Below are 13,688 nucleotides of genomic sequence, written 5' to 3'. Positions count from 1 at the left end.
CGGGCAGCCACAGCAGCTCAAGGCAGAAGACACACAGCATCAGCGATGGTGTGAAGCAAGGAGCTCTGGATGCAGTTGAACAATCCACATAGAGAAAATGCATGGGAAGAGAAGGAAGCTGGGGAGGGCTGGAGCAGCAGTGTACTTGGCCAAGGGTGCCTGAAGGCAGGGACAGGCACTGATGTACCTTCAGGTTCCAGCTCTTCCCTCTCAGTTTCCCCAGTGGGAGGAAAGCAGATGTGTTCCCTTGACCTAGCAAATTTTGCATTCTAACTTCATTCTCAAAAAAAAAAAAAAAAAAAAAAAAAAAAAGGATACTTGTGAAACTGGATTTTAAGGCTGCAGTGTGCATCACTGCTGGAGCCTGGCTTGTGAAGCCTGGAGAGACTTGAGCCACTGATCTCAGTGTGTGTCACTGCATGGTGTCATCATAGTTCAATGGGATGTGTGCTGTGGCATGTCATGTTTTGATGCGCCCTCTGATTTATTTACTTGCCTGATGAGATTTCTGTAGATGAAGACTCAGAGAAGGAGGCAGCTCTCAGTCAACAGTGGGCCTTCATGTGGGTGGAGTCACCATATTCTCACTGTTATTTGAACAAAACATCATCTGTAATTACAGGATCTGCTATTGATCATTGTCCAGCCCTTCTTATCCCTCCCTCCTTTTCTTTTTCTCTTTTCCATTGTACATGTCCTTGGGTGATATTTTTGTGGTTTTATGTTGTGGGAAATTATGTAACTTGTACAATTTTTTAAGTAACTAGTCATGTGACACTGTTGAGGCAGGATGGTGATGAAGAGACTGAGTCAGAAGGCTGGGAGAGTGGAACTCCAATTTATTTCAAAATGCATCACTCTTTATACAGAGCTTCGTCCAGGCCAATTCCATTGGTCCTGAAGTGAAAATAACCCACCACCATTGGTGCAGAGTGCTTGATGCACAGTGATAGAACTTAACTATAAACAATGTGAACAACAAGGAGATAAAAGATTATTTACATTCTTCTCCAACTCTTTCCCAGGCTTCTGCCTGATTAGAAACTCTCCTTTTCTCTTTGACTGAATTTGAGGTGCACAATTTCCTTCTTTTTGTTTAAAGAAGGAGGCGGTGGTTGTCAGGGTACTTTGAAGAGAATAGGACAAACACGACTCCCGAGGTTCATTAGCTGATAATTCAAAACCTCACTGGATTTTGGGTCAGAATGGTCAAAGAGCTTCCAAACTTAGAATTTTCAAGGAATCAGTTATCAACTCTAAGATTGTAACAACTCATTGTCAGACTGCCGAGGGACTGGCAGTCCAACTTGTCAAAACCCATTTCCTGGTGTGAGCCTGACATGACAGAAAAGAAGGTATTTGCAACACGTGCACATACCCAAATCAGCCAAATTTGAATTTGGCAAGATGGATAACATCTGTTTGCCACAGCTGCAAAGTCTTTAGGCCTCTGGGATTTGTCCCAGCCAGTAAGGTGCAGCAGGTGAAGCCTTGGTTGGCATTCATCAGAATTGCTTTTGCAAGAATCATGCAAGGCTTTGCCATTGCAATCATGTCTGCAATGGACAGCTTGAGTGATGGAAATTAAACTCGGGTCCAAATTACATCCTCAAAGCTTTCAAAACAATTGAGTGAAACGGACCCAATTCAGAACTGACCAAATTCAAAACACTTGAGAAGCCTCTGAAATGTCATGAAATCCCTGAAATGCAATGGCTACAGCCCTTAATTCAATCACTTGGGCTGAGGTTGATTCATGCCTTTCCAGTACTTTGAGATATTAGTGCAAACACAGCTCTTTAGCTCTTTCCGCCTTTTTTTTTTTTTTTTTTTTTTTTTTGTTTTGTTTTGCTTTGTTTTGTTTTGTTTTTGGTTAGTTGGTTGGTTGGTTGGTGGTTTGTTTGGTTGGTTTTTGTTTTGTTTTTTTTTTTCCAAGAGCCAGCGGCGGGCTCTAGGACCCAGCAATGCTTGGCAAGGCGGAGGACCTGGCCCCGTGTGTAGGGTCAAATGTCGGGAACCCAGAGTCTCTGCTGAGCCACGATTCACCCGGCTCGGCCCCCAGCTTCCCTTTGGTATTTCCTGGGGTCCCTGGGACACCCTATGGCCACCAATAAATGAGCGACCTCTCCCAACCTTACAGTTGAGTGCACGCTCCCAACAGGCTGCGAGAAACCCGGCAATTCTCTCAGGTTTCCACCCTCTCCCCACCCCGCCGAGCAATGGGTTTTTCCACAGCTCGGCATCCCGCTCTGCGAACAGGAGCAGGACACGCAGGGTGCGAGAAGCGGGGGTTTCCCCGGGAAGATAAAATTCCAGCCGGGCTCCAGGGCTCTCTGCACCGCCCCCGCCCGCCCAGTACGAGGGGCGTCCCTTGTCCCAGAGTGTCTGCGCTGCCGCGGAATACAACCGAGAGCTGCACAGCTCCCTGGTCTGCGGCCCCATTCCCCTCCACCTCAACCCCGGGACCGGCAGCCGCAACGCTGCTGCGGGCCAAGCCGGTGCTCCCTCCCGCTGCCTCTGTCAGAGGGACAGAGCCCGGTGCAGTCTGGAGGAAGCGAAGGGAGTGACGGCCTGGGTTCAGGCTCTGAAACAAACAGGCTGGATTCATTGTCCAGCACGAGGCTCTCGGTCGCTGGATCGCAGGGCGGAGTCGCTGCTGAGGAGCGAGCTTCAGGGGGCGGCGCGGCCTCGTCTCCCGGCGTCATCGGCAGCGACGCTGCCGCTCCCAGGATTGCGGCGGCGCTCCTGGCGCTAGCGGCAGGCACGGGTACCGGGGCCGCAGCGGGCGGCACCGCGGCTCCAGCGGTTTCTCCCGGGAGTGATGCTGGCGGTCCCGGGGTGGACGGAGGCGAGGCTGCTGCGGGAGCAGCGGCGGGCGGGACAGTGAACCCTGCTGCTGGCAGCGGCGGCGCTTGGCAGGCGTGGCGTGGGAAGCAGTCACCGCTCCCGGCGCGGGCGTGAGTTCCATGGCAGGGAGGACTGAAAGCAACATGGGGGTCCCACCCCTGACATTCTGCTGCGCGTCAGTCGCCGGCACTGTAAAGAAAACAAAATCAGTCAGTCCGCACAGCACGCAGAGGGGCGGACCGGGAGTCAAGGCCTGTCCCGGCGGCACAATTAAAACCCCCGCAGGTGGCGGTGGCCGTGCCAAGGGATGGACCAAAGGCTGCAGTGGCGTCTGTGCAGGCTCCATCACCGAAGGAGTCGGGAGGGAGGCAACCCCCACTCCGTGACGTGCCGCGGGCAGTTCCAGCCCCCCGCACATGCAGTTTGGAAAGCGGGGGGCTGCGGGGCCGCGGGCGGCGGCGGCTCCGCCAGCCCGGGGCCGCCCCGCGCAGTCCATGCACCGCCGGCTGTGCTGAAGCTGAGCTGCGGCAAAGGCAGCCCGGCTGCCTCGGGAGGGGCGGGCGGTGTCAGCGGCACCGCGCTCTGGGCAGGGTGTGCCTGCGCGGCCCGCCGCCGCCCGGGCTGCAGCGCGGTCCGCCTGCGGGATACCGAAACGTTCCGGTCGGAATCGCTGCCCGTGTCCAAGGCTATGTCGACGCCTACCCAGACTGGAGCGAGTCGGGACGCTATAATGTCCCCTTTGCACATCTGCGTCGTGAGATAAGTGTCCCAAGTCGAGCCAAGTCGAACCATGCGATCAAAGGGGGACCTAGGATTCGCAGAAAATCCCCGGTCCCTAGCCCAACTCAAGAGTCTGACCAGGTCTTCCTCAGAGAGCCAAGCTCCCACAAGAGGGATGCAGGCTTGCCAGGCAGTCAAGACCGCCTGCTCCACTGCAGAAGGAAGGTTTCCCATTATTAGGAAACCTTCCCCTAGCAGATGTCAACTTCAAGAGTCCGACAGTCCGCTATTTCAGGGAAAACCCACCCCGTGCAGTTCCGGCCTCTAAGAGCCGGCCCGCAGTCCAAACGGGACCCAGCCTTCTCCAGAAGGCAGGCGGCCTCAGCGTTACCTTTCTTTAAGAAGGCAGAGGTGTCCGAGCAGAGCCTCCAGGCTGCTGGCGTGGAACCGCGCCAGAGGGAGACGCCAGGTGGGGGTCTGAAACCGAGACTGCAATTCCACATCAGGGCCCCAGACCCCGTTCCTCAGGGTAGGGTGCAATAGCAGTCGGGGTCACCAGATGACGCTGTTGAGGAAGGACGGGAATGAGGAGACTGAGGGCTGGGAGAGTGAAACTCCGATTTATTTTATAATGCATCACTCTTTATACAGAGCTTCGTCCAGGCCAATTCCATTGGTCCTGAAGTGAAAACAACCACACCATTGGTGCAGAGTGCTTGATGCACAGTGATAGAACTTAACTATAAACAATGTGAACAACAAGAGAGATAAAGAATTATTTACATTCTTCTCCAACTCTTTCCCAGGCTTCTGCCTGATTAGAAACTCTCCGTTTCTCTCTTTGACTGAATCTGAGACTGACAATCATGTGTTTGTTTGCCTTTGCCAAAGGGAGAGAGGGGTGGTCAGGGGGATGGAACTGAGGTTTCTCTTCAAAAGACTACTCACCGAGGGTTTGAATTTCACTCAGGCCTGATAGACTTCAATCAACAAAAAATCAGCATTTACAAGTTGGAAGTAGCAAGAAGATACAAAGATAAACCGACATTAACAAATATTCCCTCATTAGGTTGGAGTCTTCTGGTCTGGAAAGACTGATAAGTGAACAAAAGAATGAGGACTAAATTAGCATCGAAGGTGACGGGATCCAATAGGAGAGATCGAGTACTGAGAATTGTATAACACAGAACCCAATGAATGAGAATTTCTTTGGGTTTTGAATGTATAAATATGTGAAAAGTCTGGCAAATAATGAGGTGAGCTGGAATGATTTCTAATGCACATCCTGTCTGGAATAAAGTAATGCCTGATTCTCTAACACTTGAAAGATGGTATTGGAGAGTTTATTTTATTCCTGCAGTTTCAGTGACAATTTTGCAATGCTTTCATATTATTATATTACCATAGATAATAATAATCAAAACTACTAAATACCTGCTTTCCTTTGAAATCAAATTGTTCAAAAATAAACCCTGTGTACATGTGTTTATACACATTGAGCATTTCAGTATTGTTTCACTCTAATCCACCCCAAGGGATCTATTAGCAAGAATTTGGGTTACTCTCATCTCCAGGGATAAGTTTGTGAGACAAAACACTTGTCACTCCAGAGGAAGTGATGACACGACTCTTGGGGAGGTCACAATTGCAAGGTACCCTGAACACTGGGGAGCAGCTAGGAAGCTCCTCTCCCCTGTGAGGGTCCTGGGCACTTGGAACACCACTGGGGAAGACCTGCTGTGTCTTCACAGCTGCCCATGCTGGAGTGACTGGGGTAGCTGGTGAGTCCTCCCCTGCCCTGGCACTTGTGGGTCTTGCTGGGGCTTGTTCTGTCACTTCAGAGCCTTCAGCGTCCCTGTCCTGCACTGCCTAGGAGATGAGCCCCATGGCCAGCATTCTTGCTCTGCTCTCCTCTGGCTGGCAGAGCACTGCTACTCTTGGGAGCTGTTGGACTCACTCTGTGCTTCAGCTGTCAAAATCTGCTTTGTGTCCGTGGTGTTCAGAGGCTGCAGCATTCAGCCATAAGAGGCAGGGAATGGGCCTGGCAGTGCCCTGGGAAGACATTTCCTAGTATGAGTGGCATGTGCCCAGGACAACAAGATTTTCGGGACAGGGAAGTTGGAGGGCTCAGAGGCTGCTGGCAAGGATTTGAAAAGCCTTTACAACCACATCTGTCCCATTTTACCTGGTTTCAGGTTACAAATGGCACGCTCTTGACTGCGGTCCTTTGTGTAAATGCATCCAACAGCCTGGGTGCAGATTGGTGATGGAGGGAGGTTGAGCCACATTGGTTCACACAACGTGGATCAATAGCAAAAATAAATTATGCAACACTCCTCTGAGTTATCTTGGGACCCCAAGCGTGACAACAGCAGGACGAGGCCTGGGACAAACCCCAGCCTGTTCTGTGCTGAGGCCACCTGGGCTAGAGGCTGGGGCTGAGCAGGTCTGTAAAGCTCTGGGTGAAGAAGGAAACAAGAAAATTATAGTAGGTTGCAAGACTGAGCTTATCAGATAGGAAAATGAAGAAGGGATTGGAGCATGTCCAAGCAGGACACCTGCAGCTTTTGGGTTAGGGGCAGGTCTTGCTGCACTGGCCTCAGAGTGCAGAGATGGAAGGGAGGGATGGTGCCAAGTAGCAAAATTGCTTCTGCACCATCTCTAGCCACAGAGGAAGCTCCAGCTTTGCTGATAAGAGCCTTGTTGAAAGTAGAGGCTCAGAAGAGCAGCTGCTCTTAGGCCTTTCTGCTGCTGTTCAGGCCCCTCAGCCCTGCAGTGTAGCTGGGATCGGGGCTGTACCCCAGTATTTGCATTCTTCTTCTTTGAATAATGTATTCCTGGCACAGACCCATTTCTTTCTCCATTGTTCCTAGAACAGAAGTTGTGCATGTTTAATTACACATTTAAACCTATTGGGCTAATGAATTTGCCTGAAGAGAGTTAGCTGAGGGCCAGCACTGCTGCCTGCTCACTCCAGCTGGGCCAAGGGCCATGGCAGGAGCAAATCCCCCCACGTTGTGGCAGTGAAATTGGCCCCATGAACAAGTCACAACAGGTTCACTTCAGCTGTGAACAAGGTGCCTTTTAATTTATAACAGATGGTTATTGCTGTATATCCAGCAGGATCCTGTTTTATGGAATTTACAATCTATGTGTCAAAAGGTTTAAAAATCAGCTGCTTCGGGCACAGTTAAAGGCTAGTTCTCCCCTGGCTGCTGGTCCCAGCAAGCAGAGTGGTGAGTTATGGGGGTGAAAGCACTCTGATGATCCACAGCTGCTGCTCACAGGCCTGCACAGACACTCACTTCCCTAAAACAGTTGCGCTTGAACTTAGGAGGTCTGATAGGCTTGGGCTGTTCCTCCACCTGGGCCGGGATTTGGTTTGTTGAACATTTCTATCCCCTCTCTGCTGCTGTGGGAGTACAGATGCCAGGGGGCCCATTGCAGCCTGTGGGGTACACATGGCTCTTTCTCTGCGCAGCCTCTGCCTCCTCCCTCTTGGGTGTTGGGTGAGGCTCAGGGTGCTCATGCATCCTGTCCCAAAATGTCCAGTGAGGGAAAGACAGGCCCACAGGTTGCTGCCTCCTCCAGCGTTGCTGCCTGCCTGGCTCTGCATTGGTCTTGGCTGTCCTAAGTTCTGGTCAGTGGGCCCCAGCATGAGCAAGAGTCTGTGGATGAAATTAGAAGGCTGAGCTGGGGAATGTGTGTCCACCACAGAGCTGTGGTCAAGTGGGGACCCTGACCTGAGCTGTTCTTCACCATGTGAGAAACGACCCTCACTTCAAAAATTTTAAAAGCTTTATTAAACCTTTACAAAAATTACAAAAACTACTGAATAAAGAAAAATTTCAGTGACCAGAGTCTCCGTGACTAGCAGCCAGCTAGCTGCTCATCGACATCATACCCTTAACCCCTCCCAACATTTTGTCAGTCAAGTCCATCTCTGCCATCCATTGGTGGAGATTACTTTTTTGTATTTTGACTGGAGATCAGGTGTTATGCCAAACAAACAAACCGGCCCTCTCAAATGTCCTGACTACCAAGGCTATTACAAGGGTGTCCTAGATTGCAAGGCAATATGTATTCTATTTGCCAACTGTTAGAGGTGTGGCAGTTGTCTTCTGTTAAGTGGGCAGTTTTCTTAATCTCTTCCATAAACCAATTCTCCTTCCGGGGAGACATCTGCTGTTACTGGTCTATTGAATGTCACTGTGTAACTGATAAAATTAAAGCATCCCACTGTGAGATGCTCTGCCCAGAGGGAGGAGCCAAGCATTCCTAACTGGATATAATCTGACTTTTTGGGACACTAGACTCAGCCTTCCCAGAGTCTTTTGACTGGACCTTCAGAGGAAGACCCTTCTACAGAATCACTGCTCTGACAGAACCACATCTGCCACTCCAGGAGGACTGTAGCCATTCCAATTTGGACTGTTATCAACACCCTGACCAAAAGGGTGTCAGGTTGTATTCTGACTCTGTGGCTTTTCTTTTGAATTATTGCACGTATTTTGTTGCTTTGGTTTTGTTTTCTTTTCCTAATAAATGGTATTTCTGACTTGGAGTCTCTCACTGGTTTTGCTTTCAAACCAGAACAAAGCGGGAGGGGAAAGAGGTATATGGGAGGACATATTACAGTGACATCAATATACCTCCACATAATATCTACCTCTTAACTGTGAGAGCTATTACATCACTCATCTATAACAAGCACCTTTCCTGTGGGGTCTGACTCAAGGGTGTCAGTCTCTGAGAGAATCAAGTAAGAGCTGATGGCTTCCCTCAGGCTGTGGCTGATTAGAGTCCACGGTGGGGATGTGAACAGGAGGGAGCTGCTTGAGAGTAGAAAGAAAGTAGAAAGTCAGCAGGCAGCCCACAGCCCCCTGAGGGTCAGGTGGGGGGAGGCCCAGCCCCTGTCCCAGCTGCCTTCACCTCTCAATCTTGTCCCAGTGGAGTGATGCCTTCCTGAGGACAGTGAGTACTGCCGGGGCTGGGGCTTCCCTTGGCTCTTCCACGGGCAGGGCTCGCAGACAGAGTAGCAGAGCTCCTCGCTGAACTCTGGGCAGGGAGCCAACAGCAACAGGGGTACAGCCCTGCCCCCCAACCTGGGCGCACCTGGGCAGGGGAGGGACCAGCTGCCACCTTTTCCCCCTCTCTCCTTTCAGGGCATGGGACATCTCCCCACACACTGCTCAGGGTGCTGCAGGACTGGCAGGGCATTACCAGACTAGTGGTCCACCAAGCTGTGCAGGCTGGGGAAGGTGAGCCAGGGTGAGATGTAAAGCCGTCCATTATACAGCTGGTGGATGTGGTAACAAGTCACTGGCAGAGCGCTTGCCACAGCACCAACAGGGAATAGCAGTCTGGCAGGCACAGGGCAAAGGGCATTTGGCTGGGCTGTCCCAGGACCCTGTCCTCCTCAGCCCCACTGACTGATGCACTCTTAAACACTACAGAGATTCAACCATCCTACAGAAGCAGCAGCAACCCTTCTCCCCATGGGTCTTGTGGCTGCAAGCACCCCTGTGCCAGCCCCATGCCATGAGCACCTTCAGAACAATGTAGGAGATAGGGAATGGCTGGGGCATCAGGTGGCATCGGTGCCACCAGCCACATGCACAGTGACGGCACCTGGCAGAATCTCCTCACCGGGTGTGATTGTGCCCTGTTTCTTTTTGCGGGCCGAGTCTTGTCACTTCTCTGTGTAACCCAAAGCTGCAGGAACCTGATGGTGGTTTGCTCTTTTGAGGCCCCACAGCACAGGCTCAGCACAGACTGGGGAGCAGCAACAGCCGGAAGCAGCCTTGTAGCCTGTGCTGTTGCAAACCTGTGTTGTTTCCATTCTGGACGTTTCTAGTTGCATTTTGGCAGAGGCCAGGTCTCCAATGCCCTTGGACAGCCTTCTGCCAGGGGCCACAGGGCTGCCAACCACTTTATTCTGGTTCAGAGGTGCCCAGTCCTCTCCCTTCCCTGGGGACAAGTTCGCTGTACACAGCAGGAGACACTCAGACTGCCAAACCCCCAGGGGTGCAGGTCATGCCAAGAGAAACACCAAGAGTACACAGCATAACAATGAAACTCAGTTATAGCTTTATTCAATAACTGGTACAAAGTCCCCCTCAGGCAGAGCCTCCCGTTCCCATTCCCTACCTGAAATGGAGCAGAACATGAGCATGACCCCTGGAAGGAGTTAGCTCCCATTGGGTCAGGGATGCTCAGCAGTGAGGAAATGAGGTTTTGCTTATCAACTGAGACTTGCAGCAGCCTGACACTCATCCCTTTTCTCTCATTAACACCAGACCCTGGCAGCAGGCATCTGCTGTCCACCCCTGGTGACCCAGCCAGGTGTAAAAAGGTAGCACAGTTGTGAATTGCACAAAGACAGTAAAATGTGTGATTGCTGGCTGCCACACTTACTGGTGTTCCCTGCCCCCATATAACTGCATCCTGTGCAGATCCTGCCTGGGGCAGTGGCAGTGGGACACAGAGATGACAGTGCAGGAGATTCTGGGATCTCCACCCGGCAAGAGGCAGTGCTTCCCATTTCACAACCTGTTCAATATTAAAGACGCACCTGTGCCAGGGGAGAACAGCGACCATGTGTCACTGCATCTCGCTCTTCTGCTGGGTCAGCAGAGGGCTGCAGAAGAGGTCTAGAGCCAGGGCTGCTGGAGTTTAATCCCTTGTACTGGGTTAATAGTGCACCTTGTTAGTGTTGTTTACTGGTTAATTGCTTTGCTTTTTCAGGAGGCTCAGGTAAAAAATCACTCTGCTCCTTCTTAACACACATACACAGGTAAGACCAAGACAGTATTCCTGACCATTTGTTATTCTCAGGCTGCATGGCACATGAAACAGCCCTGGGGACACACAAATCTTCCAGTGGGTTCTGTGTCCCAGGTACAGCTCCACACTGCATTTCCTGCTCCAGTGCCTGGAGTGCCACATCTTCATGGTCTTACTTTCCCACGTCCCACCAATGACATACCAACTGCATCACAAGAGTCCTTTAGCAGAAGCACAACTAGGAAGCAATTCTAAACCTCACAAAGCCACAGAAATTATATTTAAATGAAGAGGGGGGACAACGGCTGTCATCTGGATTGATACACAGCACAGACAGGAGATGGCATCAGCACGTACAGTAATGGGACTTACTAAGACTGTGGAATGTCAACAAGTTTTAAAGAGACTGTTGCCAAGGGGATACAGAAACGATCAAAGTAATGTCAAGTACAGACTACCAAGGAGATGGCTGCTTGGATGGGCATGCACAACGTTAGAGAGAACAGTTAATGCCATGTCGGATGAAATGCTAAATTCTGAGTGGGTTCAGTGGGGTGAGTGGAGCTATCTGAATCCAGAAGAAGGGCTCCTGCCTAACAGGATACTTCCATGGTTTGAGGTGCAGCCTGGAGGTCAATTCCTTCTGGTGTTCCAGCACTCCCTTCCCCGTGGGTGCTGGCATGAGACCGGCTGCGGCTGCTCTCACCAGAGCCCACACTGGAGGAGGAGTGGCTACGGGAACGCATCAACCGGGTCATGCTGGCTGCTGGCACTGCAAGAGAGAACAAACGTGGGACTCAGGCAAGGAGGCAGCTCCTGAAGCCAAGACTACAGTCACTCAGGTATGTGTCACTGGGTAAGCACAGAAAGAGCTGTACCCTTCGGAAGAAAACTCACTCTTCACTCTCAAAATTAAGTCTCTGCATGTCTAAAGCAAGATGTTTAAGGCCCAATTTCAAAAGGTCCAAGGTGAGAAAATGCCAGCAGTGTAACTGATCCTCTGCAAGTGCAGCCACAGCCAGTGTCTGTGCAAACCAAGGCAGCTGTGGCATGGATGATCTTTTGAAAGCTAGTCTCATCACTCTAGAAAACCACAGAGCTGAAGTCATGCAACAATCAACAAAATACAAATGAAAGGTGGAAACCCATAGCACACATGGTACAATGATCAGCCTACCCACAGCAGGACATGCTGAGACAGAGCAAAGCACCCGGAGAACAATTCCACTCAACACACAGACTGGGGCCAAGGTGGATGCACAGTTGGAGGTACCTGACTCAGTGCTTAGGTGGCTGAGCTGCACATAAGGGACTGGAAACAACATGAGACAAGGAAAGGGATGAATACAGGAAAGAGCCCATTAGTTGTGGTGTGTGACTAGTAGCTGCACTACTCCTGGGACTTCTGTCTACCTTTCCTTCCATTCCCAGCTCACACACTGCACTGAAAGCTCCCAGGATTTGTAAGAACAGCTGCTAATAAGCATCTCAGGGAAATGCCAAGCTCACCTGAAAACCCATTGGGGCCAGATCTCTTCAATGCCCTTAGCTGAAAATCACACTGTACCTGGTGATAACTCCCCACTACACACCCCACACCTGCTCAACAGAAATATGGTTTCCCTGGAGTATACTGTGTAACTCCAGATACAGGACAGAAGTTCGTGTCTTTGAGATGACATCAGACTCCTGCTGCAAGTCTCCTTCAAGGCTGGTACCTTCCACCTGCAGTGTCAGCAGAATTACATCCAGCTGCTTTAGCCCATGTACAGAAGGCACAAGAACAGCTGTTGGAGAACTGGTTTCTCTATTTCTAGCAGTGTTCAGCTGTGTTTTGCTTCTACCTTGTTCTCCCCAACAGAACTGCCCACACTCCACAGTGTCCCACAGTCTTTTCCATGAAAGCTAGGAAAACTATTCTGGGACCAGCTACTAATTCTGGAAGGAGAAAATTGGCTTGTCCTTCTCCAGTGCTCCATGTCCTGTTGACAAGACAGCTGATCCAAAAGTGATGCCAAAGTGCTGCTCCCCCTTGCACTGACAACAGCACTTGCTGACTTTATTAACTCCAGGAACACAAGAGACATGAACATTGAAACACTCTCAGTGAGGCTGAGGAAACCTCCTCAGACAGCATCTTCCTCTGCAGGATCAGACTCCTTTGGCCAACATGACTCTCATTGGAGAACATGACTGTCCTACATGTTTATGTTACCTGCAGAGCCCTCAGGAAAAGGACAGGTTCTGCTAAGCCCTGACCATGATCTGGCAAAACTGTGAGGAGACCACTGCAAGTGTCCCAGCTCTCATGGTGGCCATGCTGAGTGGTCAGCCAGTCACACAAACCAACCCCTTCCCTAAGTTCAACTTTTGAAGGCTCATCATCCACAAAAGCGAACTCCTGACCCCAGCAGGCAAGAAAGAGCTGTTGTAGTGCACTGAGAAGCCCTTCTCCTGATGTTTCTGAGTAGTAAAGCCCTTTTTGGAGATAAAGAAATAAAGAAGCCCTTCTCCTCCAATTCCTCAGGAACACCAAGGGCAGGCAGCTGAGCAGCTGTTAGTCTGACACACTCAGGGGACAATGTCTTCTGCCTCCAAGCATGGAGAGGAAGCCATAGGGCAGGGCATGCAGTGGTGCAAAGCACAGCTCTCTCTGGGCTCCCTGGGTGCCTCAGAAGTCACCAAGGTACCTGTTCTGCCATTAGAAGGATTTGTTGTGGTGAGTCTTAACACTGGTGAGTCTGAGAGAAAAAGGAACATCTGAGGAGAAAGCGGGGAGCTCTCATACCCAGACTAGTCATGGGGCTGCACTGCTACCTCCTTCCCCTTTGGAGAAGGTGTGCACAGATTCGTTGTTCTTGGGAAGACATTTTTCTGGATTGGCACAAAGACAGACTTAAAAGGTTTTACTAACACCAGCAACCAGAAAGGAGTCACCAACACATGTCAGGGAGCAACACTAGCTTGCTAAGGTATGTCAGCACACTAATTGATTTTCTAGCATGGATGGATCTCCTGGCAACCACACTAGCTCAGGGGTAGGAACACAAATGCCATTGGGCTCAGATGGACCAGAAAGCTTGAGCTCCCTTCACAAAACCCTGCTCCAAACCACAAAATTGTGTTCACCACTTACTGTAGCCCATTCCCTGCACAAAGTACTTGAAGGCTTCAGTCAGCTTGCCAGGCTGTGGAAACAGAGAGGGTGGCTTTAGTGCAAACAGAACAAAGGGCTCTGTACCACTCAAATGCCATGGAAGAGTCAAGGTGTGTCTCACCTGAACCACCTGGGGTAAGCCCCCGCAGTCAGCCATCTGCAGCAGGAAACAAAAAGT

The 13,688-nt window shown here is 50.8% G+C and overlaps 1 protein-coding gene across 9 annotated transcripts in view; it reads right to left on the bottom strand.

Annotated features, from left to right (window-relative positions):
- Window positions 1-9,634: 9,634 nt before the first annotated feature.
- NDRG3 (NDRG family member 3) overlaps window positions 9,635-13,688 on the bottom strand; it is a 61,860-nt gene continuing 57,806 nt past the window's right edge. For 4 of the 9 annotated variants that reach the window (XM_021536664.2, XM_077787059.1, XM_021536669.2 and 1 more), the window contains 4 exons: window positions 13,632-13,667; window positions 13,490-13,541; window positions 11,627-11,665; window positions 9,635-11,125 (listed from right to left, as the gene is read on the bottom strand). In XM_021536664.2, the coding sequence (XP_021392339.1) occupies window positions 10,947-11,125; window positions 11,627-11,665; window positions 13,490-13,541; window positions 13,632-13,667 (306 nt within the window). In that variant the 3' untranslated portion in view covers window positions 9,635-10,946. Of the gene's footprint in view, window positions 11,126-11,626; window positions 11,666-13,489; window positions 13,668-13,688 lie in introns of all 9 variants that reach the window. The other 5 variants (XM_021536668.2, XM_021536670.2, XM_021536671.2 and 2 more) reach the window with 2 other exon arrangements.

The sequence above is a fragment of the Lonchura striata genome, chromosome 17 (assembly GCF_046129695.1).
Source record: "Lonchura striata isolate bLonStr1 chromosome 17, bLonStr1.mat, whole genome shotgun sequence".
NCBI lineage: Eukaryota > Metazoa > Chordata > Aves > Passeriformes > Estrildidae > Lonchura > Lonchura striata.
The sequence above is the reverse complement of the archived record's forward strand: the minus strand, read 5'-3'. Positions and strand labels throughout refer to the sequence as shown.